At 40.9% G+C, this 26,789-nt stretch overlaps 2 protein-coding genes across 3 annotated transcripts in view; one reads left to right on the top strand and one right to left on the bottom strand.

Moving 5' to 3' along the window:
* Positions 1 to 1,562: 1,562 nt before the first annotated feature.
* nmnat3 (nicotinamide nucleotide adenylyltransferase 3) lies at positions 1,563 to 11,890 on the bottom strand. Of its 2 annotated transcripts, XM_080861115.1 has the most exons (5): positions 11,808 to 11,890; positions 8,678 to 8,823; positions 6,304 to 6,487; positions 4,309 to 4,370; positions 1,563 to 2,096 (listed from the first exon to the last, which is right to left on the bottom strand). In XM_080861115.1, exons 2-5 carry the CDS (start codon positions 8,787 to 8,789, stop codon positions 1,681 to 1,683), a joined length of 774 nt encoding a protein of 257 aa, XP_080717241.1. In that variant the 5' UTR covers positions 8,790 to 8,823; positions 11,808 to 11,890; the 3' UTR covers positions 1,563 to 1,680. The 2 variants fall into 2 exon arrangements, with proteins under 2 accessions (XP_080717241.1, XP_080717242.1); XM_080861116.1 differs by lacking the exon at positions 4,309 to 4,370.
* Positions 11,891 to 14,040: 2,150 nt separating this feature from the next.
* Positions 14,041 to 26,789, top strand: part of LOC308383447 (calsyntenin-2-like) — a 167,682-nt gene continuing 154,933 nt past the window's right edge. The window contains exon 1 of the mRNA XM_080861410.1: positions 14,041 to 14,205. Coding sequence (XP_080717536.1) covers positions 14,133 to 14,205 — 73 coding nt within the window. The 5' untranslated portion in view covers positions 14,041 to 14,132. The remainder of the gene's footprint in view (positions 14,206 to 26,789) is intronic.

The following is a 26,789-nucleotide window of genomic DNA, read 5'->3' as shown; positions in this document are numbered from 1 at the left end:
GAGCCAAGAAGGAATCGCTGTTGTTAGGAGAGGCAGCTGCTGGGTAGAAACACCCACAGTGACACTCACATAAGAAATACGAATCAAAGAAGAAGAGAAAAGATGCAGATTCAAGTCTACTTACCTGGAAGCCTAGCAACTAAGATGTACACTCACTGGCCACTTTATTAAGTATTTATTAGCTTACTAGTACAGCTCTGGACCTCCTTTTTGCCATCAGAGCTGCCTTAATTCTTCATGGCACAGATTAAACAAGGTGCTGGACACCTCAGAGACTTTGTTTCATATTGACATGAAAGCATCACACAGCTTTGCTGGCTGCACATCAATAATGTCAATCTTCAGTTCCACCACATCTCAACAGTGCTCTATTGGATTGAGATCTGGTGACTGTGGAGGTTGTTTGAGCACAGTGAACTTATTTTCACGTTCAAGAAACCAGTCTGAAATGATTTGAGCTTTGTGACATGGTGGGTTATCCTGCTGGAAGCAGCCAGTAGAAAATAGGTGTACTGTGGTTATAAAGGGATGGACATGGGCAGCAGCAATATTCAGGTAGGCTGTTGCATTTAAATGATGCTCAGTTGGTACTGAGGGGCCTAAAGTGTGCCAAGAAAATATCGCTGGCACAATTACACCACCTCCACCAGCCTGAACTGTTCATACAAGAAAGGACGGATGCATCAGGATGCAAGGAGACTGGAAAAACTGGTGAGAAAAGCTGTCTGTGTAACTGGAGCCACTTGAGATGGTTGGAAAGATGCAAACTAAAGATCTTAGAAGCCATTCTCAACAACTCTGATCGGCCACTTTACAACATCTCTGTGGAAAAAAAGATTCCTCTCCCTTCAATGTAAAATAGATAAAGTCATTCGCACCCACAGCCAACAGGCTTTTCAATTCTCATACAAATAGCAGACGAGCCAACGCAGACATGCGAATTTCCCTCTGGGATCAATGAAGATGTTCTTACACGTCTTATTCTACATGCCTAAATGCATCATGTAGCTGTCGTGTAATAAGATATTTACATTAATGAGCAGCTGAACAGCCGTGAATCAAAGTGTATTCTTGTGATATGTGATGCACATCATACTTTATTCATGATTTCTTTTCTTTTGTGTCTGAACTTGCGTTTAAAAAAAATTTTTTTTTTCATATAATTGAATTGTCTTGACTTTCTTTGTTAAAGTGAGTGTATCTGTCTCTATGTCAACAAATGTTTGTGAACTATATAAACATCTGGCACATAGATGGGAAATAAGACTTCAATATAAAAGTCTTTTTAAATGTTTTAAATAAATAAAAACCCCAGCAGTCATTTTACAGCCTTTTTTTGTCGCGTGTGTGTTTGTGGGACTTGGGCTGACGAAAGCATAGAAAAATAAAATAGTCATGAGGGAATACAAAAAATATTTATTTGAATGAATAGAACTGCCATCAAGTCCAATGAGTAAAAACACTGAATGGTGAAAAATCTCTAGGAAAAAATGTAGGATGAAGATGTGGCTCAGTATTTGCATCACTTCTGAAAACACCATGTCTGTGTTTGGATGCTTCTTACTAAAAAAAAGAAAAAAAGTTAAAGTGATGCCTGGAAAACACACTTAGGCCAACAGAGCCTCCATTCCCTGAAGACAAGCACTCATCTGTGAGTGAATTCACCCTTCGAGGGCTCCATCAGTCGTCTAGACTCTTTACCGGCTCTTGTGCCTGCTTAACGAGCGGCCTCAGCACCGCGCTCTTATTTCTCATCTCGCTGTCTTCTGTGTAAAGGTTGTGCCGGTGAATATATTCTATCACAGAGTCTGGAAGCAAGTACTTCACACTCAGACCCCGTCTCAGTGCCCGGCGGACCTCCGTGGCGCTCGTCTCGTTCTTCACCCACTCCCTCACGTGGAAAATGTTGTGCCTGCGGTAGGACAGCAGGTCCGACTCGTGCACGGCCCGCTCGGGCTGCAGCTCCCCTCGACTGACGCAGACGAGGCCAAAATGCCCGACCAGCTCCTCGACGTGGTCGTCCCGCCACAAGCCGGGGATCTTGAAGGTGTCTAGGAAATCTGCACCACACAGAAGCTTCAGCTGGGGAGACAGATCTGAGTGGGGTGGCAGAATAAAACAGAGAAGATGACTATTTACACACTTTCTAACCAGTTTTTAATGATAAAACAAAAACAACGATAAAACACGGTGTGACAAATATAACAAACTTAGTTTATTTTCCCTCCAGAGATGGCTTAAAATATGCAAGGGTCTATTTCAACCCCTCCAAATTCATTGTTTTTATATCCATCTACACAATTTTAATCATCTTCCAGCACTATTGGTAATATGTTGTCCTGCAGCTGGATATGCCAGTCCTCTTTCTGAGCAATCACAACAGCAAAGAGTGACACAATCCTCATGTGCTACTCTTTTTGAATACAGGGACAGAGTTCAGTGGGTTCCTGCCAACTGCCTAGTCCACAACCAAGCTTAAAAAAAGAAAAAAAAAAGTACTTTACTGAACTGCCTCCTCGAAGAGTCCACACACTAATAGGAAGCAAAATGTAAAAATTGAAGGCACCAGTGATGTGAATATCAAAGAAAAAGAAAGTGAACATTTTGCGCCTGGACAGGGCAAATAAAATGCACAACATGACTAAAACGGACTTGTTCCACAAATTACACAACTTAGATATTCATATCGCTCGAGGCTTAAGAAAATTATAACAAGACTAATTATTCTAGGAATTCAGCTTTCACATTAAAAACTTAGAAGGTTTACATAACCCCGATAAACTGCAATAAAAAGGAGACTGAAGCAGCAGGCTTTTTTTCTATTAGATATCACGAGTTTCTGTGTTCATTTTTATTTTTCGTTTCTCACAAAATGTGTCATCTTTATATAAAGCGGTGTGCAAAAGCAGTAAACCCCAGAAGGCATCCCTGTAAATCTATGAAAATGGGCTAAGAATTCTAATTGGCTAGCTTTCATTTATAAGATCTATCTATCTATCTATCTATCTATCATCTCCATTTCTAAGCAAAGTCAGCATACTAACAGACTGACAATAAAAAATTCAACATCTTCCTGTTTAACAGAAGAACACAAAGCCCAGCTGACGCAGAGGGCTGACATGAATGTTTCACTCTTCAAAAATACTACAAGTTTCACTTTGAGCTGACGGTGGAAGAGTCTACGAATCATTAATACTACAGCAACACTAGTGAAAACAGTAGTGGGAGAATGCAGCATGGCCAGATTTATTGCAGTTAGGTGCAATGAACTTGTGATCTTGGTTGCCCTGAAGACGAGGACCAGGTCTGCAACTACTCACAGTCTACTGCCATCTTTCAAAGCAACTTTGGTTCGTCAAGACGGCAATAAAACAGCAATAAGACTGCTATCCGTTTGTAACTGGATGGGCCCAAGTTCACAATTAGATGCAATCTATTTTGACAATTTGGCAGTTAACTGTGATAAATCGCCAAAAATCACCAATCCGCATACACAAAAAATCCAATTAAACACAAATTCATTTAGAAAAGTCTTGAATGAAGGAGCAATAGTAGCTTTCTCACATGCAAGGACTTAATCGATCTGAACCCCTCCCCAGTTGCTGCCCGATGGCAATCTAACTGCAAAATGACATAGGAAAATAACCACAATACAACCATCAAATCGAGTCCCCTATTGCGAAGAGTGTTGCAGACAAGTCGTACTCATTGATGTAGACTAAATTACGTGGTAATTATATGCAAATGCTTGACTGTCTGTCTGAGAGTGACAACACTTAGTCCAAATGGGACCTCACTGTCTGGAGAACAGGCTGCCTCCCACCAGGTGACCCATGCAAATGTATTGGAACTGAAAGTAGTCTACCAGAGGTTGAAGAGGTTGCATGCTCAACCTACGGGGAACACGTTATGTTGGTTTTATGGTCCCACAAATGTGTTAGTCCACACACAAGATTTCAGTCGGAAAGAGGGGGGAAGAGATCTGAGATGCGCTCCTGTGCAGTCCTCCAAGACCTCGACTGTGCACCTGCTCTTCTCTGCAGCTGGTTGACTGACCAACAACAGCACAAACAAGAGTCGTACCACATACTTGACTTGGGCAGCCATTCTGGCCCATAAAAACAGCTTTTTCTCATGCTATTTTCACTGTAGAGTGAGGAGCCATAAAGGGACAAGATTTCATTTTCTGCGGCTGTCTTTAAAATGTGCATGTTTTGTGATAATAAAAACATCATATAAATACCTCTAAAAATCCTGATAACACTCTGTAGTCAAGAGTTTCTAAGCTGAACAAAAAGAGACTCTTACTCGAGTTGTTGTGCATTCCCACGCTCCGCTCATACTCCTTCAGAATACGCCTGTAATGATACCTGACAACCAAAGGAAAAAAAGAAAAGATACTGATACTTTGTTTTTTAAACAGTTATGTGGTAATACATGCAGTTTTCTTTCATTTGTGTTTGTGAATCCAACCATTTCCTCTTTGTCCTCAGTTTTTCTGTTGTTTTGATCATGTGCAGTGCATCATTCCTGCTTTGTGCAGTAACTTACTGTTCATGCATGTGCTGAGGTAATCCACTGTTCAGTCTAAACATGTCAATAAAGCTTTACTGAAGTGATTAGAAAAAGGAAAAATAGCCACGACTTATAGAAAAGCCTTTAAAAGAGATGAAAACCTTCACTGTTTTCAAAGCTTCTTAAAGTTGTTCTGTATGTAAAAGTGTGTGCGTGCGTTGAATAATGTGTGACGTGGCCTGCTCACAGACTCATGACAACAGTCCACTTCATGGCTTGATCAGCAAACATGGCTTACAGCAAGAATGAGACACAACTGGGCGTGTGCGTATAAGTGTCAGGTGTGGTCAGAAGTTACTATCCACTCATTGTGGGCATGAATTTCATGGTAATTTGGAGCTTTTAATAATTCCTCTGAACTGTTCTTTTACCAGGGTGGAACGATTGTACACCATACTTCTTTAATGACTTAAAAAACACAAGAACTGGGTCCACAACTCTGAATTTTCTCTAGTCTACAAAAAGTCAAAATTATACACACAGGCTCAAATATATACATACATTTAATAAAGGCTTTGCAGTGTCTATTAACTTGACAAGGGCTATTAACTTCTCGTTGGTCATCACAATTGACTAAAACTGGTTTCTAGTTACAAACATAATGGGATTTATTGATTAACTAATTAATTTACTAATTTGATTAACCAATACTCAGAACAATTGGAAATTCCAATGAATTCAGTGAAGATTGATGAAAGAGAGTTGTAGATTTACACAAGTTGAGAAGGTCTCTAGGAGTCATTTCTACATAAATGTAGATTCAAGAGCATCAGTTCAAACAACTGTACCCAAGTACAAGTTATTTAGGTGGAACAGCACTTTGCCAAAGTCTGGGAAAAGATCTGGACTGTCACCATCAGATAAGATGAAACTGGTTTGGATGACCAGCCTCAATCCTGGTCAAGAAGTTGCTCACACCTACGGTAGGCTAACGCCACCCCCCCTCCCCCATCCTAAATTGGATAAGCAGAAAAGAACAGATGGATGGATGGATGGATGGTTCTCTTGGGTCAAATAAATATGAAAATTCTGTCCAGTTAACTTGTGTGTTAGTGAGCGAGCAAATACTCAGTGGGGCCTCTTTCCTATCCTTTCGCTCAGTGCAGCACCTCTCTTCAAACATATTCATCGCTCAGGCAGCCTTTTGCCACTAAACCGTTCCCAGTTGGCCAATGAATTTAACAGCCCGTGGTCCTAATTTCACCCCATGAAAAAAAACAGACCTGATATGGATCCAGTCTAGTCTAGCAGCCCCCAAGAGACTAAAACCATAAATTAGGCAGGAAACCTGGTGGCACTCTTACATAAACAGCACAAGCTTGCATGATAAAGGGCTCACAGAGGGGCAGCAAAGGACAGTGGATCCCTGCGAACTCTGCTGGTAAGACTAGGATGATCTGATCTTCTTGCACATTAAAAAAAAAAAATCATACATATGACATGATATGAGACTCTCTAGCTATAGAATGCAGTTATTATGACAGGAGATATATTATTTGACTGGAAATACACAACACAATGTTTCAACCAGTTCAATGTTTCTGATTAACCATCGAATTGCCAGGGACTTACTGACTGTGCATGTAATTGTCTGTGAGGTGTGTTCATAAAGGGTGACAGGAAAGAGAAAGAAAAACTGTTTCAACCATTCACTTTCTTGCACAATATCGCAAGATTTTTTTAAATTTTATTTTAAAACTAATCTCCAGCAGTAAAGATGGTTTATACCTCATAGTGACCACTGTCTCCGTCCAGTCTGGCTGCTGGCTCTCCCATTCATCAACTGTGACCCAGTTGGAGCTCTGAAGCGCCAGCTCTGCCATAGCAACACGATGCTTAGCCAGTACTAGGCCTTGCTTTCCATAGCTGTCACTCACTGGGGACACAATGCCACCCACCACTTGGTACTGGCCTGAGGGGAGAGAAGATTAACAGAGTTTAACTGGGTCACGACAGCGAAAAAGAAATGCAGCTGTCATGTATAACAGAGATAGTGGCGTTGATACAATTAATGGTTCATCAGATCTCACATTTGAGGACAAATAAGACAATTAATCTCTTTATAACGGAGTGAGAAAGGTGGGTGATCGTGACAAGGTGTCTCAAATCATACTATGTCATCAATTTTAGAAAAAGGTGTGTTTATTTAGCTGACAAAGTTGGAAACAATCAGACACAGGAGGAAAAACGTCTACTGTGATTTCTGAATGTCAACCTCAAGCTAGTCAGCTGATGCCTTATAGGTAAGGGGGTCGAAGGGAAAACTGTAAGAGCATTAATGTTCCTGCATGTTGAAATGCTGCACTGTGTTCAGAGCATCTTTACGATGTAAATGTCCTGAATTTATATAAGGACGCTGTGTCTGCTGAAGCTGGGATTGTGTGGCAGAGCAGATCAGAACATAAAGCTTAGGGTGACTAAGCGTTTTCCACACAAGAGCCTCCAAATCACGGAGACGGCCATATATTAGCATTGTTTGTATGATTGTATGGGATTCTTCATACTGGGGTCTTAAAAGATGCAGCAATTGATTTTTTTTTTTGGCCACTAGGGGGCAAAAAACCTCCATTGCCTGCTGGAAAAAAAAAGAGCCTAATTTTGCTTGCGGCAGACACAGAGCACATTAGCATTCGTTTGGAGTTGTGTTTATGGCAACTTGACATAGGTATTTAGCTCTCTCTTCTCCAGCTAGTCTTAAAGTTTGCATGTCTGCTCTTTAGCGCTAGAAAGGTCGTAGGGAGTTTTATCAGGGATTGGTTGCCACGGCGGCAAGGAACAAGACAAATGACAGGGCGACACTCAATCAAACAGTAGATTTAAAGGCCACAAGTGATAAACAATGAGCTAGTTTAAAGAGCTCTGAAAAGTGGCATAGTTGGGTTGTAATACATCACATATATATAGTACTGTGCAAAAGTCTTGAGCCACCCCTCATTCCTTTATATTTTGCTAGGAAATTGTTTCAGGGATTTATTGAAATACATAGATTATACATGGAAATGCAGCATATTAGGCACAAACAGTTGGTACAAGTCTGATGAGCTTCAGAGTCAATGTTTCGTATGAACACTTTTATTCTTCAACACAGCCTGAACTCTCTTAGGCAGGTTTCTTTGCAATTTCTTTAAGCAGTCTTCAGGAATAGTTCTCCTGGTTTCCCGAAGAACTATAAGCTATTCTTTGGATTCTGACTGACTTTTGCTCTGTTTTCTGTCAAGATGATCCCACACTGCTTCAGTAACGTTGAGGTCCGGGCTCTGGGGAGGCCAATCCATGACTGATAGTGTTCCAACGTGTTTCTCTATGCAGGTATGCTTTTACTGATTTGCCGGTGATTTTTGGGAAAAAGAAACAAAGCGGTCGCCAATTAGACGCTATCCAGATGTTTATAATTCCATCAATTTTTACTTTTTGACAGTCACCCTTCTGCTGAGACCATTTCTGATGGGGCTTTATCATGAACAGTAGATGGATCAACTGAAGGGTCAGGTGCATCTCTCAGGTCCTGCTATACTTATTCCTTAAGGACACGATTTTCAGATACTGTTCATCTGCTGTAGTTTTTAGGCCTGACATGTGTGGGTCTGGGCTCCACTTGTCCAGTTTCCTCATATTTCTTAAGGACACCATACACACCATATGCCAACTTTACAGCTACTTGCTCTTTTGGGAACCACCTTGTTGCAAACATAGTATTTTAGGTCTGTCTAACAGTTACATTTGGCATTCTTTGTAGAATCAGTTAAGAAAATGAAAACAAATGATCTGTTTTGCAACAGGCTATTAACAACGTACCTAAAGGCACGTGAGTGGGTGGCTCTTGGGTGAAGAGGTTTAACAATCAAAAAACATTCCTCTGAAATTGGGCAGGTACAGGGACTGGACTGAGTGAGTGAAAAAGCAGTCAGTGTCCAAAGAAAAACTTTGAAAGTCCTTCAGAGAGGCTGGATAACTATTACTCATTGCTTGATTAGTTGTAACTACAAAGTCTATTAATCAGTGGGCTTTATGGAGGAGATCTTACAGAGGCTGGTTTTCTTTAAAGTCAAACGATACAGCGATACACAAATGATACGGGGATGTAGCGTTGTCTGTATCTGACCTGTGCTGTGCATGTGGTCTCTGGCCAGCTCGAACAGCCTCATGTGCTGGTTGGTGATTGGATTAAACGAGCCGCAGGCTAACAAGACTAGTGGGACACGGCGGGCGGCCATCTTGGTTTAACCTCTCACACCGCAGTCAAAGAACCTTAGAGGAAAGTGAAACAGAGTATTAGCCAGAGTCACGTGATGGGACAGAAGACGACGAGATTCAAGGAAGACAGCAATGAGAAACAGTCCTCTTCTGGAAACCTCTGCATGTAATATAAAAAGAGATTAACACCACACACACAGATGAGCACAGTCTAACCCCAGAGAAGAAAAAAATAAACTCAGGTTCCGATCTTCTAACAATTTGTCAATGGGACACCAAATCCACTTCCAGAAACACCGAAAAGAATAAAGGATGCGGTGTTTTTCTGAGGCTGAGCACCGGACGAAGTAAACAGCTACAGTGCAGTTTTGTTTTACTGTCCGTGTTTGTGTGTGTAAAGAGCCCAAAGGGAAATTAACACCAGCCACTGCTCAGCCAACTCACTCTGCCAGGAATCCAGCCAACATTTATTTCACTTTAAATTAACTTTCTTGACCAAAGTTCAGTGAGTAGTTTATCTCAACATTTAGATCTAAAATGTTATTAGTTTGGGATTTCATTCTAATAGGCATCTGTGTGAAATTGCTCATAATTAGGAAATTAATTCTTAAGTAAAAGGTCAAAAAATGGTTTTATGAGGTCATACTGAACTCAACCTTTGACAATGAAAAGAGTAATGACTCTATCCTTGATTGAGTGTTTGAAGCGCTTACATGAGTAGGATGAATGTACAAAGACAACAAAATGCCTCTGGCCACAGTTGTTGGCAGCATAGAAGCAAATAGCAATCCTTCTGGATTTTGGGCTTGCCTGATACCACAAAGGTATGCACCACTCTATCTGTGCCTACACAAAAACGCACCGTCAGTGATAACACTAAAATCCTTTTTTTGTTTTTTTTGCTTACCCAATTCAGGGTTGGGTTGGAGCCTCGACAGGCTGCCAGTTTGTTTCAGGGATACGCTCACATTCACATCTACACCTAATTTAGAATCACAGATTTCCTGAGCCCAGAGATTTCAAACATAAGGCCCGGTGGCCAAAGCCTCCAGCAGCTGTTCACAGGACGGCTTGAAGATGTGAAGTAGAGTGTGGATTTTTTACTTTTAGTAAGCAAGTCAGTAGAATGTATTATCTGTATCATCTTTTGCGACAAAGATCAAAGATCAAAAAAATACATAAAAATAAAAAAGCAAGTCTAAAAAGATGAGTTTTTAGTAGTTTCTTGAAGGCGATCACTGAGTCCATAGATCAGGTCAGAGGGAAAGATTTCCATTGTCTAGGGGGCCACTGTAGCAAAATCTCCATCTCATTTAGTTTTCAGCCTTGTATGATGCACAACAACTAGGCCCTAATCACATGACCTCAGGGACCCACTGGGGATGAATGGGTGTAAATGTTTACTGATGCGAGCTGGTGCTTGTCCAGGAAGAGCTCTAAAAGTCAGAACCAGAATCTTAAAATATACTCTGAATTTAATGGGGTACAGTACAGCTGTTCAGCAACAGTGTGACTTGAGTACAAGTGAACAATGAATTACAGTAATCCAAATAAATCCATGAATAACAATCTCCAGTTCAGTGCAAACCAGAAAAGGCCAAACAGCAGCAGTCTGGATGAATCCTCCTGAGGTAGTACGGTCTCAGGCGCTGCGTATCCAAGCAGGGACATAGAAGAAAAATTCCTCTCCATGGAAACTCGCTAAACACAGGTAACCAGAAATGCTCAACGTCACTTATCAGCCAGTCCCTCACTTCCAAGAAAAGTCTTAGCTTCATCTGCTCTTCTCACTCTCCTCTTCTGTGGTCTGTGTGTACCCAGGAGGGCACCAATGAGGACGCCAAATGAGGCAGTAGGGGATACAAAATGCAAACACAGGAGGTTGAGGCACATCCTGTGTTTTATTTTTCCACTATCTACTATACAAATGCCTGTTTTTAAAATAGTGTGTCGATGGTTTAAAAAACAAACATTTTTTTCTGTAAAATAATATAAACTTTATATTTTATAACTAGAGTACAGCCTGTGCAATGAGCTCCGTAATCACTCATCTGCCTGCTTTCCTAGGTGCTCGGCTGCTCTTCTATTCTTTACATCACTTCCACGCGACCTACCTCATACCCATCCTCACCTCACCCAAGTCACTCAGACACTCAGCCAAGCCTTCATCCTCATCTTCACCACAACCAGCATCTACACATCCGGTGTGTCCTATCCTAAATCGTGTCCTGCTAGGATTATTTTCTGCCATGCTGGGTCACCTGATTCTAATTGCAAATTAATGGCGAAACAAAATTATTTCTCTATTTCACTAAATCATGTTCAATTCTTCTAAATGTTCTCTCCTTACTGCGCTTATATTAAGACATGTCAGGGATTGTTTAGCTTGTTTAGATACGTTTAGTTAAACGTGCACCATATAAATTGATGTATTTAACCAGTAATTGTAATTTTGCGTATGAACAACAACCATGTTGAAAGAAAAAGAAGCTTTTGAAACAACTTCCTCTTTGCAGAAAGCTTTTAGTTTGGATGTGGACACTTACTACACCCTGCCTCACTCTGACAGAGTAATCAGACTCTTCTAGGTCATCTGGCAAATTCTTTTTCACAGTTAGTACACTTGCACGCATTTCTACAATATCAACTTTAAATAAAGCTATGCAAGCAGGATCTCACACGCTCACTCCAACCCTAAAGTGTGTTTTTCTGTGAATACTCTACAACTCACATCTACTGGCAAGGCAAAATACGCCCCTTTTTAAATCTAAGTTTCTAATGATGTTTTTAAGGCAGAATAACGTATATGTCATAGATTGTAACATAATGAAGTTAATGAAGTAAGTCAAAACGCCATCAACATTTGAGGAAGCTGTGACAGTCCACCTTGACATTGAGCAGGCAGCTAACAGTCGCCAGCTTAGCGGACTAATAAACCAGGCGTAACGCGATTAATCAGTTAAAACAGAGCACAGTCAAGCAGGCGTGATACAATCCACACAGTGATTAAAGGCAGTAGCGATAGTTCGTTTCATTACCTTCTTTTCACATTGTTGACATTTGGCGAGTGTGTCACACTGATACCACTCCCCCCTTCCCGTGTTTGGAGAGGCGCTTGTTTGAAGGTTCCGCAGATAAAACCTGGCTGAAGTGCGACCCCTGGTGGATGAAGGTTACAGCGACGGAGCTCTCCGTGGTACTGAAGTACGTGCAAGTTGTTAACAAGTCTTTGTAATTAAACGTAATAACGGTGCCTTTTCATTTATTAGATGCACATTAAAGAGCAGTGTTACTTTTTTTGCGCTCAGTGCTGCTGCATCTGTGGGCAATGACGGCATCTTCCCAGAACACCTTACAATTAGAAGCTGACCTTTACAGCAGTGCAGCATCAAACACCTATGAGCTCCAGGTAACCTTTCATTCTATTGTTGTAAACTGCTTGTCAGATGAAAGGGGAGAGCACTGTACAACACTAACTGACTGTCTGTAGAGCAACCTGCAACTGATTACAAAAATGGCCACAAATCCCTTTTCCAATAACTCTGCTTTGTAGCGGAGGTACGAGAATAACTTTAAAAGAATGTAAGCTTTCAAAGAAGTGACATGGCATTTAGCGAGCCATTGTTATATATCACTATAAAAATAGAGCAAGCCCTTTCCTGTGGGGACAACTGCACCAGTTTCATATAGGGAGCAGTGTGTGTCAGTTAAAACCAACAATGGAGGCCTTCAGATGTGTTCGTGTTCACACAAATGGATGGAAGTTATCACTGATCTTATATTTATTGCTGTTTGAGGTAAAAATTAAGATATCGCAGTGAGAATCCAGTCCCCTAATGAATGAAACTGTTTTCTTTCAGTTACATGAATAATCTAGCAGTGATAAACTGTTGATAAACTATTGAACAGTTTATCACTGCTAGATTATGCCATGACTGCTCATAAACGGGAAAAAAGGAAATTAATCCAACCTACTTTGTTTGAAACATTAAGATTAAAATGAGTATTTGTCAATAACACAAGAAGCAGTCTTTTAGTGATGCCACAGTGATTTTCTCCCTTTCCCTATACTAAATAATTGCTGACCTGATGGCTTCACTGCAATTAGAAAGACAGCCTGCACACCATCTTTCCCCTTGTCACTGCTCCGCTGTGACTTAGCTCCCATTAGCCATGGAAACAGCCAGTCAGGAGCATGTGTGTGTAAGTAATTGCATGTGCCCTTCTTGGACTTGTATGCGTGTGTTTTCTGTCTTTGTTATCCTCTTAACTCTCCTGAGGTCTGCCTTCTCTCTCTTGCTCCCTCTAATCCCCAGAACACACACCCACACCCAGCAGAAGAGGAAGCAGGAGTATATGTGTGTGTGTGTGTGTGTGTGTGGGGGGGGGGGGGGGGGGGGTGTAATTGAAGAACATGTGGTCCTCGCAGAAAACCAGTGATTCTGCCACGGGGTGGAAAGTGAAAGACTCAAATCTGTGAGGGGGAGTATAGCTGTGCTCTTCAGAGGCTCTTGTTAGGAGGATACAGCTGGAAAAACATCTCACTGTGGCAGCTGCTTCATTCGATTATAGCTCTAAGAAAATGCACTTTACTTCTTAATTAACATACATTTCCCAGATGTAGCATATCTAAGATAACTGAGATGATTAAGGGAGGGTAACTGCTAATGACCTCACTCAAAGATGCTCGTGGTTGCTCACTAATCTAAACACTTAAATGGTCAGCAGCAAGGTGTGGCAACTGACACTCCAGTGAGCCTGGAAACATGATGTTACATTTACATTGCATTAGTCACTGGCAGATTGCTCCAGGGGTTTCATTATCAATCCTCACCCCGTCTTGACACTAAAATACTAACACATTGACACTCTTCTCAGACAGATCCTCCCTGCATCCCTCCCTTCACATCTCCTGCTCCTTCTCTCTGAGAAACATTTTGTTTTGTCAAGTTTGTCAAATAAAAGCCAAACTGGGTTTTTTTTTTCAACATAAAAGCGTGCAATTTTTCAAAATTTTCGCAAATCTATTTTTAGATCCGTGCAATAAAGGAAATGTTGTCTAAAAAAGAATTTCTACTCCATGTAATTACAATGCTGTTGTAGTATTTGAAATGCTTCAACCTTTACAGTCGGTTGCTTTATTCTATTTTGAAAAGAAACTCCCGGAAGTGTTGGTGCGTTGACGCTATTTAAACGCCAGCCTCTCTCTCCCTCTTTGCTTACATTAACACTGACTGTCTCTCGACCTGCCGACTATCTGTCGCGCGGCCGGCCAGCTGAGAACATCCACGCGCTCGGGAGGTGAGCGAGGATATTTGGAAGAGGACAGGACGCAGAGACATCTCCTTCACGGCTCGACAAACATGCACACACTCGGGGTCCCATTTCTGCTGTTTTGGCTTATCTGGGGCCACTCCTGCGCGCTCGGTGGAAAAGGTAGGAACAAAAAGGAAAAAAAAATTAGAAAGCGTGAGAAAAAAAACTTGGTTTCGAAAATCTTTGCCCTCTTTTTTGCGTTTGAGTTGCACAAGTTTGCAATGCGAGCGACAGCCGTCCGTCGAAGAACTTCGCAGTCAGGTTAAGCTGTCTTGAAGTTAAGCTGCATTTAAATGATTTTTTTCTTATGAATTATTGGCCAGTGGTTAGCTGAGGTTTCCTGTCTTGGCTGTCAGTTACTGTGGCAGGTGTTCAGTTAATTGGAAGTTTCCAGCGTTGAGTAATTTAAAAGAGAAATGTGTTTACATGAAACCACAACGTTAGCATCAGGGGGTCACTTATGATAATTTTAATTTATGGCTAATGAATTTGCCTAATCGTTTGCTTTTATAACTCTTCAAATGTGTGTTTTTGTACAAAGAAAGCCTTAACATTCATTCAATTTTTCATTCTAAAAGAACATTTAATCTAAAAACTGTTTATTATTGTGTTGTATCAGACATGACTTCAGTTACATTTTACAGGTGTTTGCATGCTGTTGAACTGGTCTTCACATAACCTCCTCTGTTCTCAACAACTGTACTTGGCCTGGATGCCTTTGAAATGCAGGACAAACATGACATTTATGGCAGTTATGTTTTTGGTCATGATTGGTTGGTTGGCCAGTGATCTGAAGATGATTTCTGTCTACAATTATCGATCAGTGCTCAGGGAGGGCAGCCATGGTTGGGATGCTGTATTCCATCACGTCTTCACCCTGTGATACTCACATCTTTCTCCATCTCTCTTTCTCCGGCTCTCTCCCTCTCCCTCTCTCTCTCTCTCTCTCTCTCTCTCTCTCTCTCTCTCACACACACACACACACACGCACACACACACACACACACAGTTCTGGCTGTTGTTGCCTATGAAGGGCAGCATTGGTTTACAGTTGTATTAATTGGGTCTCTGGAGTGAGAGTGCTGGGCTGACTGGCTGTCTGCGCTCAACCAAACATTATCATTATTTTTCTTGTTTATAAAAGACCTCCATATGGCCTGGAGCCAGAGGGAACGCTAACTAGGTTTAGATTAAGTTGAGAGAATTGACTGTTTTCTGTAGAGACTTCAAAGACTCATTAAGTTTTCAAAGGTGAGTATAAAATGTGTGAACTCGGCTTTGATTGCTACGTATATAGTAAATCCGTCAGTCAGTGGTGACTATGCAGTGCATGCTTGGGTCGTAGCTCTCTTTTCTTTTTTTCATGCTTTAACACCATAATTTCACAAATGCATGTGAGGAAAAAAAGTAAAAGGTTTGAAAGGAGTTGTTGTCACACAATCTTGAACCTTTGGGAAGTGAAGTGTCAGCAGTTCATATCACTTTATTGCACACTTCTGCCAACAAATCTTCAATGCAAAGTAGACAATGGAACAGACACTCGTGCGAGCAAGAATCTATAATCAGTAAATTTTATCTTAGGGAATGCCCATACAAATACATTTTAATATCAACCCGTGTAGCTTTTGCTACATTATTTGGAGAAAAGCTCTTAGTCTTTGAATTCAGGTGTTTTCAGTCCCTTTGCTGCAGGTGTGGAAAATCACATACATCAAATTTCTCATCAAATTGTGAAAGAATGGGTTGTCCTAAAGAGCTCATTAAGTTTGATAAGAGCCCAATGTTAAAACAAGTTAGTTTGTGATATCTCTTCCCTCTAGATATTCCACAAGCAGCTGTTAGTGGTATTATTGCAAAGTTTAGGAACCACAGAAACTCAACAGCAACTCAGCAATGAAATGGCAAACAATGGAAAGTTACAGTGCAAGATCATCAAGTGCTAAGGAGCAGAATCTGTAAAAGTCTCCAACGCTCTGCTGACTCAATAACTACAGAGTTACAAACCTCCTCTGGCATTAATATCAGCACAAAAACTCCTGGAGGGGCAATGTGTAGGTGGCCCAGTGTTTTTGTGCACATAGTGTAAGTTTATACCTGGTGGAAGTTTTGAAAATGCTTATGACACAACACAAAGAAAACGCTCCCGGATTTGGTTTTAGCCTGGATTTGCAGAAACTAAGAGGTTTTGAAAGATGAAGCAAATATCTGTATTTTTTTTCTTTTTGTCTGGGTATTTTTTCCACATTGCCATGTTTTTTCTGGCAGTGGATAATATTCCCCATACAGCTTTAAAATGTCATGATATTTTCTTTCCAAGCACTGAAAATCTGTCCTCTACGTATACTTTCAGTAACAGTTCCAGCTCATCATCTGACTTTGGTCCCAGCAAAGAAACCATGATGTACATAAAAGAACATGCATTTATATAAAAAAAAAAAAAAAAAAAAAAAAAAAAAGCTATTCAAGTGTAGAACCAGAAAGTAATATATCATCCTTTGGCTAGCTAATATAGGTATAGCATATCTCAGTTTTATTGTGCACTGCTCTATACCGCTCTTTGGCTGACTCATCTGTATCATTAGACCTTCTAGCAAAATATTCCCATTTTTCTCTTGTAAGAGTCCCACATTCCCACCGGGGCTTGGCATTTTTCTCAGTTCAGTTTCTTGCCTGCTCCAGTCGCTGTTATCATAAGTTATAGCGGCACATGTTTGGTATTAAAATATGAATCTTTGACAATCACAGTAATATTGCCCGACCTCAATGCAGTGCACAGTAACTGAAGGCCAAATATTGTCTACTAAACATTTAATGCAACATCTGAAATGCCTTTAAAAATGGTCTCTAAATGTCAATGCGATGTCCTAACACTTGACAAGGCGTTGTATTGTGAAGTACCGTTTTGAAAAAGAATAGATCAGGGCCTGAGAGTGCTGGTTGGATGTTTGCTTGTTGTTTAAACAGACAAAGAGCGATTTTTCTTTTGCATTCTTGTGCGTCTGTGCAGCTTCTTTGTATTTACAAGCTTCACAAGCTCAGCAGAACACATTATATACATGAAACAAAGGCTTTCAGCTGAATACCTTTACATAAGAAGTCGGGGAGAATAGACCAGAGCAGACGAGCGCCAAGAGAATCTGAAGGGTGCTGGGAGAGAGAGAGAGGGAGAGAACGGCAGGAAGAAATTGAAAACAAGACCAGATTTATGGGTGTCTTTTCAACAGAGCCATCCAGCTGCATTATCCCCGCCAGAACATAAATCGTGAAAGCGATGTGGAACGCAGAAGCATAACTCAGGTTTTCCTCTTCTGTGCAACGACTGGTGAAACAATGACTAGCGGGAAGTGCTCTGCCCATCCTGTCGCTCTTTTCCTCTTTACTGTCATTCATGCCCATTCTATTCCCTCTATTCCCTTTATTTCCCCCTATTTCTTCCCGGTTGTGTTTTCTCTGCCAGCCTCTCTCTTTCTTCCTTTGACTCTGTATCACTCTTCGCTTTTCTGCTCCGCTGAGCTGATGCGATTCAGAGGGCAAATGTCATAGAGAGAGAGAAGTGTTTCGTCATTCTCCTCCTCGCTTCTTTTTTCCATGCTTGAGCAGCCTTCGTTATGATTTCCAGAGGTAGCGCTGCTCCCTCGCTCTTTCTCTCTCTTTCATAGCCAGGATTCAATTCCAAAGGTTTATGGGCTCAAGTGAGATGTATAAATGAAGAGGCAGTCTTCTTTCTGTCTTACTTTGCCTTTTCTCATTTGGCGTGTGTCGCATTCTCACTCTATCCCGGCTACCTCTATTACTGGCCACCTCCTCGGTCCCATTTATATTTGCTCTCTTTCCTGTAGCTTGCACAGATTTGACTTCTGCTCTTTTATTTTCCCCTCAACTTTTCACCTCTCTGCTTTGCAATCATGTTTTCTAAATGAGAAGGTACAATATGTTTGCTGTGCGCAGTAACGGTTAGGTATTGACTTAAAAATGTCCTGAGCACCAACGTGTGAAGGAATGCTCGGTCTGACTCCTGCAGAGAGTATATGCAAATGAGGGTAGATATGCAAATAATGTCCTAATTTGGGTGTTAATTACTCAGCACAGCTAATTATAATATGTCTGATGAGGCGTAAGGTGGAGGAGAGGAGGGAAATGGAGGGGCTGCCATTGGATGATGTATGCACGGCGATAACAGTGTGTGTTTGTCCGGGTGTGAGGGGAGAGAAGTGCTGGTGTTTAGCACTGTGTGTATGCCAGTATTACACCAGCTGGTCCAATGGCCCCGGTGGGGCTTTCTGGTCAACACGGCTCAATATGTGGAGGATAAACATTGCATGCAATGCTGACTTCTGAAAGACAACCTCCTGCACTCTTCCCCTGTTATTTTACTAATGAAGTGACACACACATTCACACACCTAGACACTCCTGTACTTTAAAAAGTACAGGAAGCAAACACTTTATTTTTTTATTTACACACAGTAATTAGCAGCCACTGAGCTGGTGCTATAGAGGAGACTCAGAGTGAAAGATGAAAGAGGAACAATAATGTGCAGATGGATTTTCTACTGTAACAATAATCCATTTTTATTTTTATTTCATTATCCTCTCAGCGTATGTTAGAAATAAGAAATATATGAGGCTTTATGACACATATAATCAACTTGGACCTCACATTTCACAAGATTGGCTTCATTTGTTTGTTGGCCTCAGTAAAGGCACCAGTTTGAGTAATTTGGACTTAATTACATCAAGCACCAAAGGCATTTTCGTTTCTCAAATGGTCAGAAAAATAACAATAAAATCCAAATTTATGTCAAATAAGGTAACACGATCATTTGCTTTGATGTGTCCACATTGATCGTTTTCACTGTTTACTGTTAATCCTCCGTACCCCCAGAAAAACCCAGATGTAAAGATGAAATCAATAACAAATTAAATGTATTAGAAAATACTTGAATTTCCTGGTAAATGATTCCAAACACAGGGGAAGTTCATGCTTAAAAGACTCAAGCTGCTTCTTCAAAAATAGCACAATGTGTGTACCTCAAGTCAGATGGTCATTAATCTTTTGGACATTAGCGCAGTGAACCAGAATGAAAGCTGCGAGCAGCAGTTATGAATCCTGTGACACTTTAGGTTCGTTCTGTTTGTGCTCATGTGTCACGTCTGCATGGCAGTTTTCTTTGAAACAGTCCTTGCCAGCAGAGTAAGACCGAAGTGATGCTTTTATCATCTCGGCTGACTGTGACAGTGATTGTGTTTATATTCCAGCCAGAGTGTAGGATTATAAATCCTTGACTCTTTTTGTTCATAACTAAATAAATGGATGCATTTATAATTTAGCAATTTAATTGCTTAAGTGCAATTGTTTCAGTGAGTAATTCTGTTGCTTTGATGGCTTATTTGTTCGTACTTACCTTTCAGGAAACATGGGAAACGTGGCTAAGTATTTGCAGAAAGAGTAAACAAAGTTTGAGTTCAAGTAAGCTGTGTTTTTAGTGCTTAGACAGCCATGCAAAACTACCAGTATTGAAATGGCTTGTCCTCAGTTAACATTTAAATAGAGCAATGTTGAACAGCGGCTTACAACTTGAACTGAAATGCCGTGCCTTTGCTGTGTCCCATGAGCCGGTGTCAGTAAAGCGTTATCAATTGTCTCTATGTACACAGGCCTAGCAATCCCTTATTAAACAATAGACTGTGGTCTATTGTGACTCATAATAAAGCCTGAAGTTATGAAGACATGCACCACTGCGTGCTGTTTTAATTATTATTCCAATACAAACTTATTAGCCTGCAGTGTGTTTGCACACCTAAAAAAATGTGTTAGCATTGTGGTGTGTGTTCAGTTCCAACCAAATATAATATAAACCCCCTACACACACACATACACGAAGAAACACACACATGCATACCCACTCACGCACACAAAGCTCTTTTCATGTTACCCCGAACTCAACTGAGTCATCTCCTTCATCTCTCTTTCAAGTTGTCTTGTGTGGGTCTCTTGTACAGTCAATCCAAAGCATCGCTATATGCTTTGAAATGGCTTTATGTTTGATTTTTTTATTGCTTCTGATTTCCTCTTGTAGAGACCGTGAAAGATCCTTGTATTTTCCTTTGTGAGTTATGACTGTGGGATATGGGTGAGGTGGGCTCAAAGTGAGACTGCACAGTTCAACATCATAGGTGCTCTGGGAAGCCATGCCAAGGGAAATTCTTTTAGGTTTTCTAATACTTTGTGTACAAGGCAGCTGAATGTGTGATTGAAAAACAAATCACTTTGAAAACAAAGAATACCTTGAGAAAAACCACAACTCTGTGTGTGTGCGAGAGAGAAGGAGAGACAAGAAAGAGCGAGAGAGGGAGTTTGTGGGCTTTTGCTCACACCTTTCGTCGGCATGCACGCACAGATGCATGCACCAGGTGTACCTGGAGCTACGATTGCTACTCAGTAAAAAGGGATCACAGGAGGTGAGGGGAAATGAAAGCATGTCGCTGAAAAGAAAGGTTTAATTTTCATGAGTCATCAGTCACAAGAGCTATCTGTTTCTCTTTATCGGTCTTCCACCATCCCACCTGTCTCTATCTGTATCATTGATTTTGCCACATATTCTCCTACTAGCAGCACATTATGAGTGAGCTTTGTATATGTGTGTGTGTGTGTGTGTGTGTGTGTGTGTGTGTGTGTGTGTGTGTGTGTGTGTGTCATTACAAATATCCCAACTTCAGATCACTTTCAAATTCCATTTTCTCCTTCCTTTGTAAAGCTGCCAGTCTGGGGCCTCACCTCACTACAGAGAGGTTGTTTTTGCCTCTGTCGCTGCCTTTCTTGTCTCCTCTTTTGTCCTCTTCCATTTCTTCTCCATATCCCCCTTGCTTGCCTTGTCTTCCACTGCCATTATAAATCATTTAGATGGTGTAGTTATAAAATGTAACTGTGTTTTGAGGTGACATTGCTGTGTTCAATTTTGTGTGTTCGTGCATCACTTTTGTACAGTGTGTCTCTTTGTGTGAGTGTGTGTGTGTGTGTGTATAATAGATTGTTTATGCAGAATCCCTTTATAGCAACTTGCTATTTACCAAGAGCTCTGCCTGAGATGCAGACAAATTTTGATGTGCTTCTTGAGTTTTGGGCTTGGATTTGTAAGGTTTGACCTCACTGTGTAAAGTGCCCTGAAATAGCTTGTGATTTTGCAGCGCTTAGATAAACTCAAATAGACTGCGATGTTAAAGTTGCATGAAACAAAATGAACATTTCTCTTACAGGCACATCAAAAGTAGATTAGTTTTGTTACTTGAGAGTGTATGTTCTCTTGTATAACAACAGAGTTTGCAGTTTTCCCACTTTAATTTTCTCCCATAAAACAATAACCTCTTTGATGAAATATCAAAGGATTTCTTCTTTTCATTGATTAAAGTCTTGTTGGGCAAAATTTTTTTTACTTAGCTGCCTAATAACACACTCAAGTTTCAAAGTTGTATAAAGAAAAATAACCACAGCAGTAAACATCAAGGGCCATTTTTATATTATTGAACAGAGATAGGTGCCCTTTAATACAATTGCCTTTAAAATTTACACTTCAAAGAGTTGAGGACCCAAACCCGGGTCAAAGAAGACCAAGTAAACGTTCAAACTAGGGATGCACTGATACTGATGCTGGTATCGGGTATCGGGGCCGATACTGTAAAATGTGTGTGTACTCATACTCGTAAAAGTTAACCGATACCATGAACCGATACTAACTTATTTCATTAATCAGAGGGTGGCTTGTCATTTTTGTTGTAGTTTTTTAGATTGGCCACTAGGGGGACAACCCGCGCTAAACAGGCACGGGTTAGACGAGTCAGACTGGCAGCTCCAGATAAAAAAAGAGAAACTGGAGGCTGCTGTAGCTAGGCTAAACAAAATGTCAGCAGTGTGGACTGGAACAGCCAACTTTAACTCAGGTTTTGGAAAAGCGATGAAAAATGTCAAGAGAAAATCCACGGGCAGTTAAAATAACAGAGGCTCTGACTCATTTTATCGCTCTGGATGACCAGCCAATGCCAGTCGTGGAAAACATAGGATTCTTCTCAGCATACTCGAGCTGCAATATGAAATTCCCAGCCGCCCACACATCAGGGAGATAATGGTGCCAAAACTTTCTAAAGAGGTAAAGACAAGCAGTGTGTGCGCGATGTCAGTCCTTGGTTTAACGGCACAGTGGACTGATGATCCACGGGCAGATGGGGAGTTCGTTCGCCAATGCCAAATACTTTCGTTATTTTGTTTGTTTGTTTACAATATGGACACTCTGCAACAATTTAAAAGTTTATTTTATTCTCAAACCTAATTTGTATTTATTTTCTTCCAAACAGAAGTGTTTATTTATTATTCCGAAAGCTTGAGACAGTGCCAATAGTTCAGTGATATTTTGTTAAATTACAATGTGGAGACTCTGCAATAATTTAACAGAAGTGTTTATTTTTCACTTGAAATTTTTTTGTGGTCATTTTTATTAAGATATTATTTATTATCGGCAGAGAATAAAATAAAACCTGTCTTTCAATTCATTGCATTTGTGTGTGGTAGAACTATCGGTTTTTGTACTCTGTATCGGCAAGTACTCAGATCCAAGTATCGGTATGGTATCGGTTTGAAAAAATTGGTATCGTTGCATCCCTAGTTCAAACCCTTTAATTTAAGGCTTAGAGTGCTACACAAATAGGCTGTCCATGAGGTAAACAACAGAGAAATATCAATGTTTTAAAAATGAATTCTGTACAATTATTCATCTAATGTTGAATAATAATGTTTTTATTACTTTGCTCCTCTGTGATTAGCCAAAGTGCCCATGGTTTCTGGGTGTGTGCGTAACTATATCAGCTGCTGCGTCTAGTAGATTTAAAATTGAGATGTTACTGTTTCTGTTTAACTTGATGAAGATGCAGTTTAATTGAACACCATGTGTTTGTTTTAAAGCACAGTTGTCTAATAATGTACAGGTTGGACACACTCACTCTTATGAATGATTAAGTGTGATCAAGCTTTTGACTGTATTTATGATAAAAGTGTAACTTGGACAGAAACAAGATTCCTGATTACCTGAAAATGTTGCTTTGATCTTGTTGATTAATGCAACACCAAAAGTCCAGTGTCTGTAAAAAGAAAGTATGTTGAGTTTGTCTGAAAGGTTAGAGGAACAGTCGTGATTCAGCTGAAGCTGTAGTTGTGTTGACACAATAGTTGTATTGTGTTTAAGCAGCAAAGCCTACAAAGCTCAAAGGTAGACCCTTTCTAAATCGTAGCCACGTTAATGAAATATTGTGGGAAAGAGCAGCACAGCATTCAGCATTTATATACACTCAACAAAAATATAAACGCAACACCTTTGTTACTGCTCCCATTCCCCATGGGATGGACGTAGAGACCTAAAATTCATTCCAGATACACAATATAACCATCCCTCCCAAACAGTGGTCACAAATCAGTCCAAATGTGTGGTAGTGGGCACATCTGCCATATTGAGATAATCCATCCCACCTCACAGGTGTGCCACATCAGGATGCTGATCTGACATCATGAGTAGTGCACAGGTGTACCTCAGACTGCCCACAACAAAAGGCCACCCTGGAATGTGCAGTTTTTTGCGCTATTGGGGGTCTGGGGACCCAGAACCGGTCAGTATCTGGTGTGACCACCATTTGCCTCATGCAGTGCAACACATCGTCGCATGGAGTCTATCAGATTGTCAATTGTGGAATGTTGGTCCACTCCACTTCAATGGCTGTGCGAGGTTGTTGGATATTCGTGGGAACTGGTACACGCTGTCGTATACGCCGGTCAAGCACATCCCGAACATGCTCAATGGGTGACATGTCCGGTGAGTATGCTGGCCATGCAAGAACTGGGACATTCTCAGCTGCCATCTGCCCTGAACAATGTGAACCATGATTCATCCGTGAAGCGCACACCTCTCCAACGTGCCAGACGCCATCGAATGTGAGCATTTGCCCACACAAGTCTGTTACGGCGACGAGCTGGAGTCAGGTCAAGACCCTGATGAGGACGACGGGCATGCAGTTGAGCGTCCCTGAGACAGTTTCTGACAATTTTTGCAGAAATTGTTTGGTTGTGCAAACCAATTGTTCCAGCAGCTGTCTGGGTGGCTGGTCTCAGACGATCTTGGAGGTGAACCTGCTGGATGTGAAGGTCCTGGGCTGGTGTGGTTACACGAGGTCTGCGGTTGTGAGGCCGGTTGGATGTGCTGCCATATTCTCTGAAACGCCTGTGGAGACGGCTTATGGTTGAGAAATGAACATTCAATGCACGGGCGACAGATCTGGTTGACATTCCTGCTGTCAGCATGCCAATTGCACGCTCCCTCATTGCTTGTGGCATCTGTGGCATTTTGCTGTGAGACAAAACTGCACATTCCAGGGTGGCCTTTTGTTGTGGGCAGTCTGAGGTACACCTGTGCACTACTCATGATGTCAGATCAGCATCCTGATGTGGCACACCTGTGAGGTGGGATGGATTATCTCAATATGGCAGATGTGCCCACTACCACACATTTGGACTGATTTGTGACCACTGTTTGGGAGGGATGGTTATATTGTGTATCTGGAATGAATTTTAGGTCTCTACGTCCATCCCATGGGGAATGGGAGCAGTAACAAAGGTGTTGCGTTTATATTTTTGTTGAGTGTATTTACTAAGGTTAGAGTCATTATGCATATCTTTATCTAACACGTGTGTTGTCTCTGTAATGAAAGAATTCATGGTTAAACTAGTATTGCGTTCTATTTCATTTAACAAGTTAATAAAAGTTAATAAGGCCGACTGGGACTCTTCCGTGTGGAGTTTGCATGTTCTCCCTGCGCCTGTGTGGTTTCTCTACGGGGACTCCGGCTTCTTCCCACAGTCCAAAGACATGCCTGTTAGGTTAATTTGTGTTTCTAAATTGGCTGTCGGTGTGAATATGAGCGCAAATAGTTGTCTGTGTGTCTGGACAAACCCGGTAAATTAATGTACTAAGACACACCAGCAGGAATGTGCCATCCGGCAGTATTCATTATTGTCACGTAGTGGAGGTAGGTGGACTGCAGCTTACACATCATCTCTTTAGTATGATCATTCCTATTACAGGGAACAGGTGGTGTTTGTTCCATTGTTTATGTTTCTGAGGCATTGCAAAGCCCACTTTGTAATGCAGTGTTTGTGTATTATAGATATATGTATGTACTTGCATTATGGTGACTTGGCAAGTTCAAGCAGGCACACAGTGCAAACACAAATACACACAGAAAATGCGCTAACAGTGAGGAGGTGCAAGTGAACACATAAAAGTTTTACAGGTTGAATCGAAGTAAACAGGGCTGTCTTTTATTGTGTTTACTGTATTTGCTGATTGACTCTGGAAACCCGGTCACAGGAAACTCTCTGTGTGCCAGAGGACAAAAAGACTGCACAGAGGAGAGTTGGGACTGTGTCTTGTTTTAGGTGCATGCTTTTGCTCCAACCAAATGAACACTTATTGGGGTTTGACAAACAAAAAATGGCACCTGGTGTTGGCACCTGGACACACACACACAAATTAATGATTCTGATTCTGCTAATAGGTTCGAGGCTATTTATCCACTAATGTTAGTTTTGGTTAATCAGAAGCACAAATATTTGGGTTTTTGACAATTCCTAGTTACTGTTTAACAAGAACATACATAATTACCTAATTTCATCACTCACTTAATAGTATGACGTATCCTCTGTTAATACACATGAAAGATGAAGTGTGGGCATAGAGTTTATTAGGCTGTTCTGATTTGTTCATTCTGCTGTTGGTTCACTTTCAAGCTCTCCTAACATTCAAACAGAAACTCCCTCTCAATGGAATAAGCAGAATTTTGACACTCACCACTGTTGTGTCAGCACAGCAGCATTTCTCATCGAGTTTTAATTTTTACGTACTCTGTTACATTAGCATTTTCTGCTGTCATTTTATTCTTGGTTCACAGCTTTTGCCATTACAACTTTGTTCTCTGTCAGCAAAAAATCCCATTTGCTCTGCAGAATCAGCATTGTGTTTGCACACTCTGATAACGGTGCTTTATGTGTGTGTGTGTGCTTCCAACTTTTTAAAAGTCATCATTTTGAATCAATTTACAAAATGAAACAATAATTTTATTGTAAGAGGGTCTTATTTGCAGTTCACACATAGTAAGGCCTTTGTGTATGTGCTGTTAATTTGTTTTGATTGAAACGCAGTGAGGTGCTGGTGTGCTGTGTTGGCCGAAAGCATGTTCTGTTATAATTTTGTTATTTATAATCTTCCTCCTTTAGAGTTTAGTGCTTTTTGTAATATTGTTAAAGCTACTAAGTGAAGCTTAGGTTGTTGCAACAATTTACTCACGGGCTACTTTGTGAGGTATACCTGTTTAACTGCTCGTTAATGCAGATATTTAGTCAGCTAATCACATGGCAGCAACTCAGTGCAATTAGGCATGTTCATATGTACAAGATGACCTGCTGAAGTTCACACTGACCATCACAATGACGAAGAAAGGTGATTTAAGCGAAATTGAACATGGTACAGTTGTTGGTGCCAGATGGGCTGTCTGAATATTTCAGAAACTGCTGATCTACTGGGATTTTTCCACACAATCATCTCTAGGGTTTACAGAGGATAGACTAAAAAAGAGAAAATATCCTGGGTGAAAATGCTTTGTCAAATGGCC

Source organism: Rhamphochromis sp. 'chilingali' (genome assembly GCF_963969265.1).
Source record: "Rhamphochromis sp. 'chilingali' genome assembly, chromosome: 16".
Classification (NCBI taxonomy): Eukaryota; Metazoa; Chordata; class Actinopteri; order Cichliformes; family Cichlidae; genus Rhamphochromis; species Rhamphochromis sp. 'chilingali'.
Note: the sequence above shows the minus strand (reverse complement) of the source record. Positions and strands in the feature narration are given on the sequence as shown.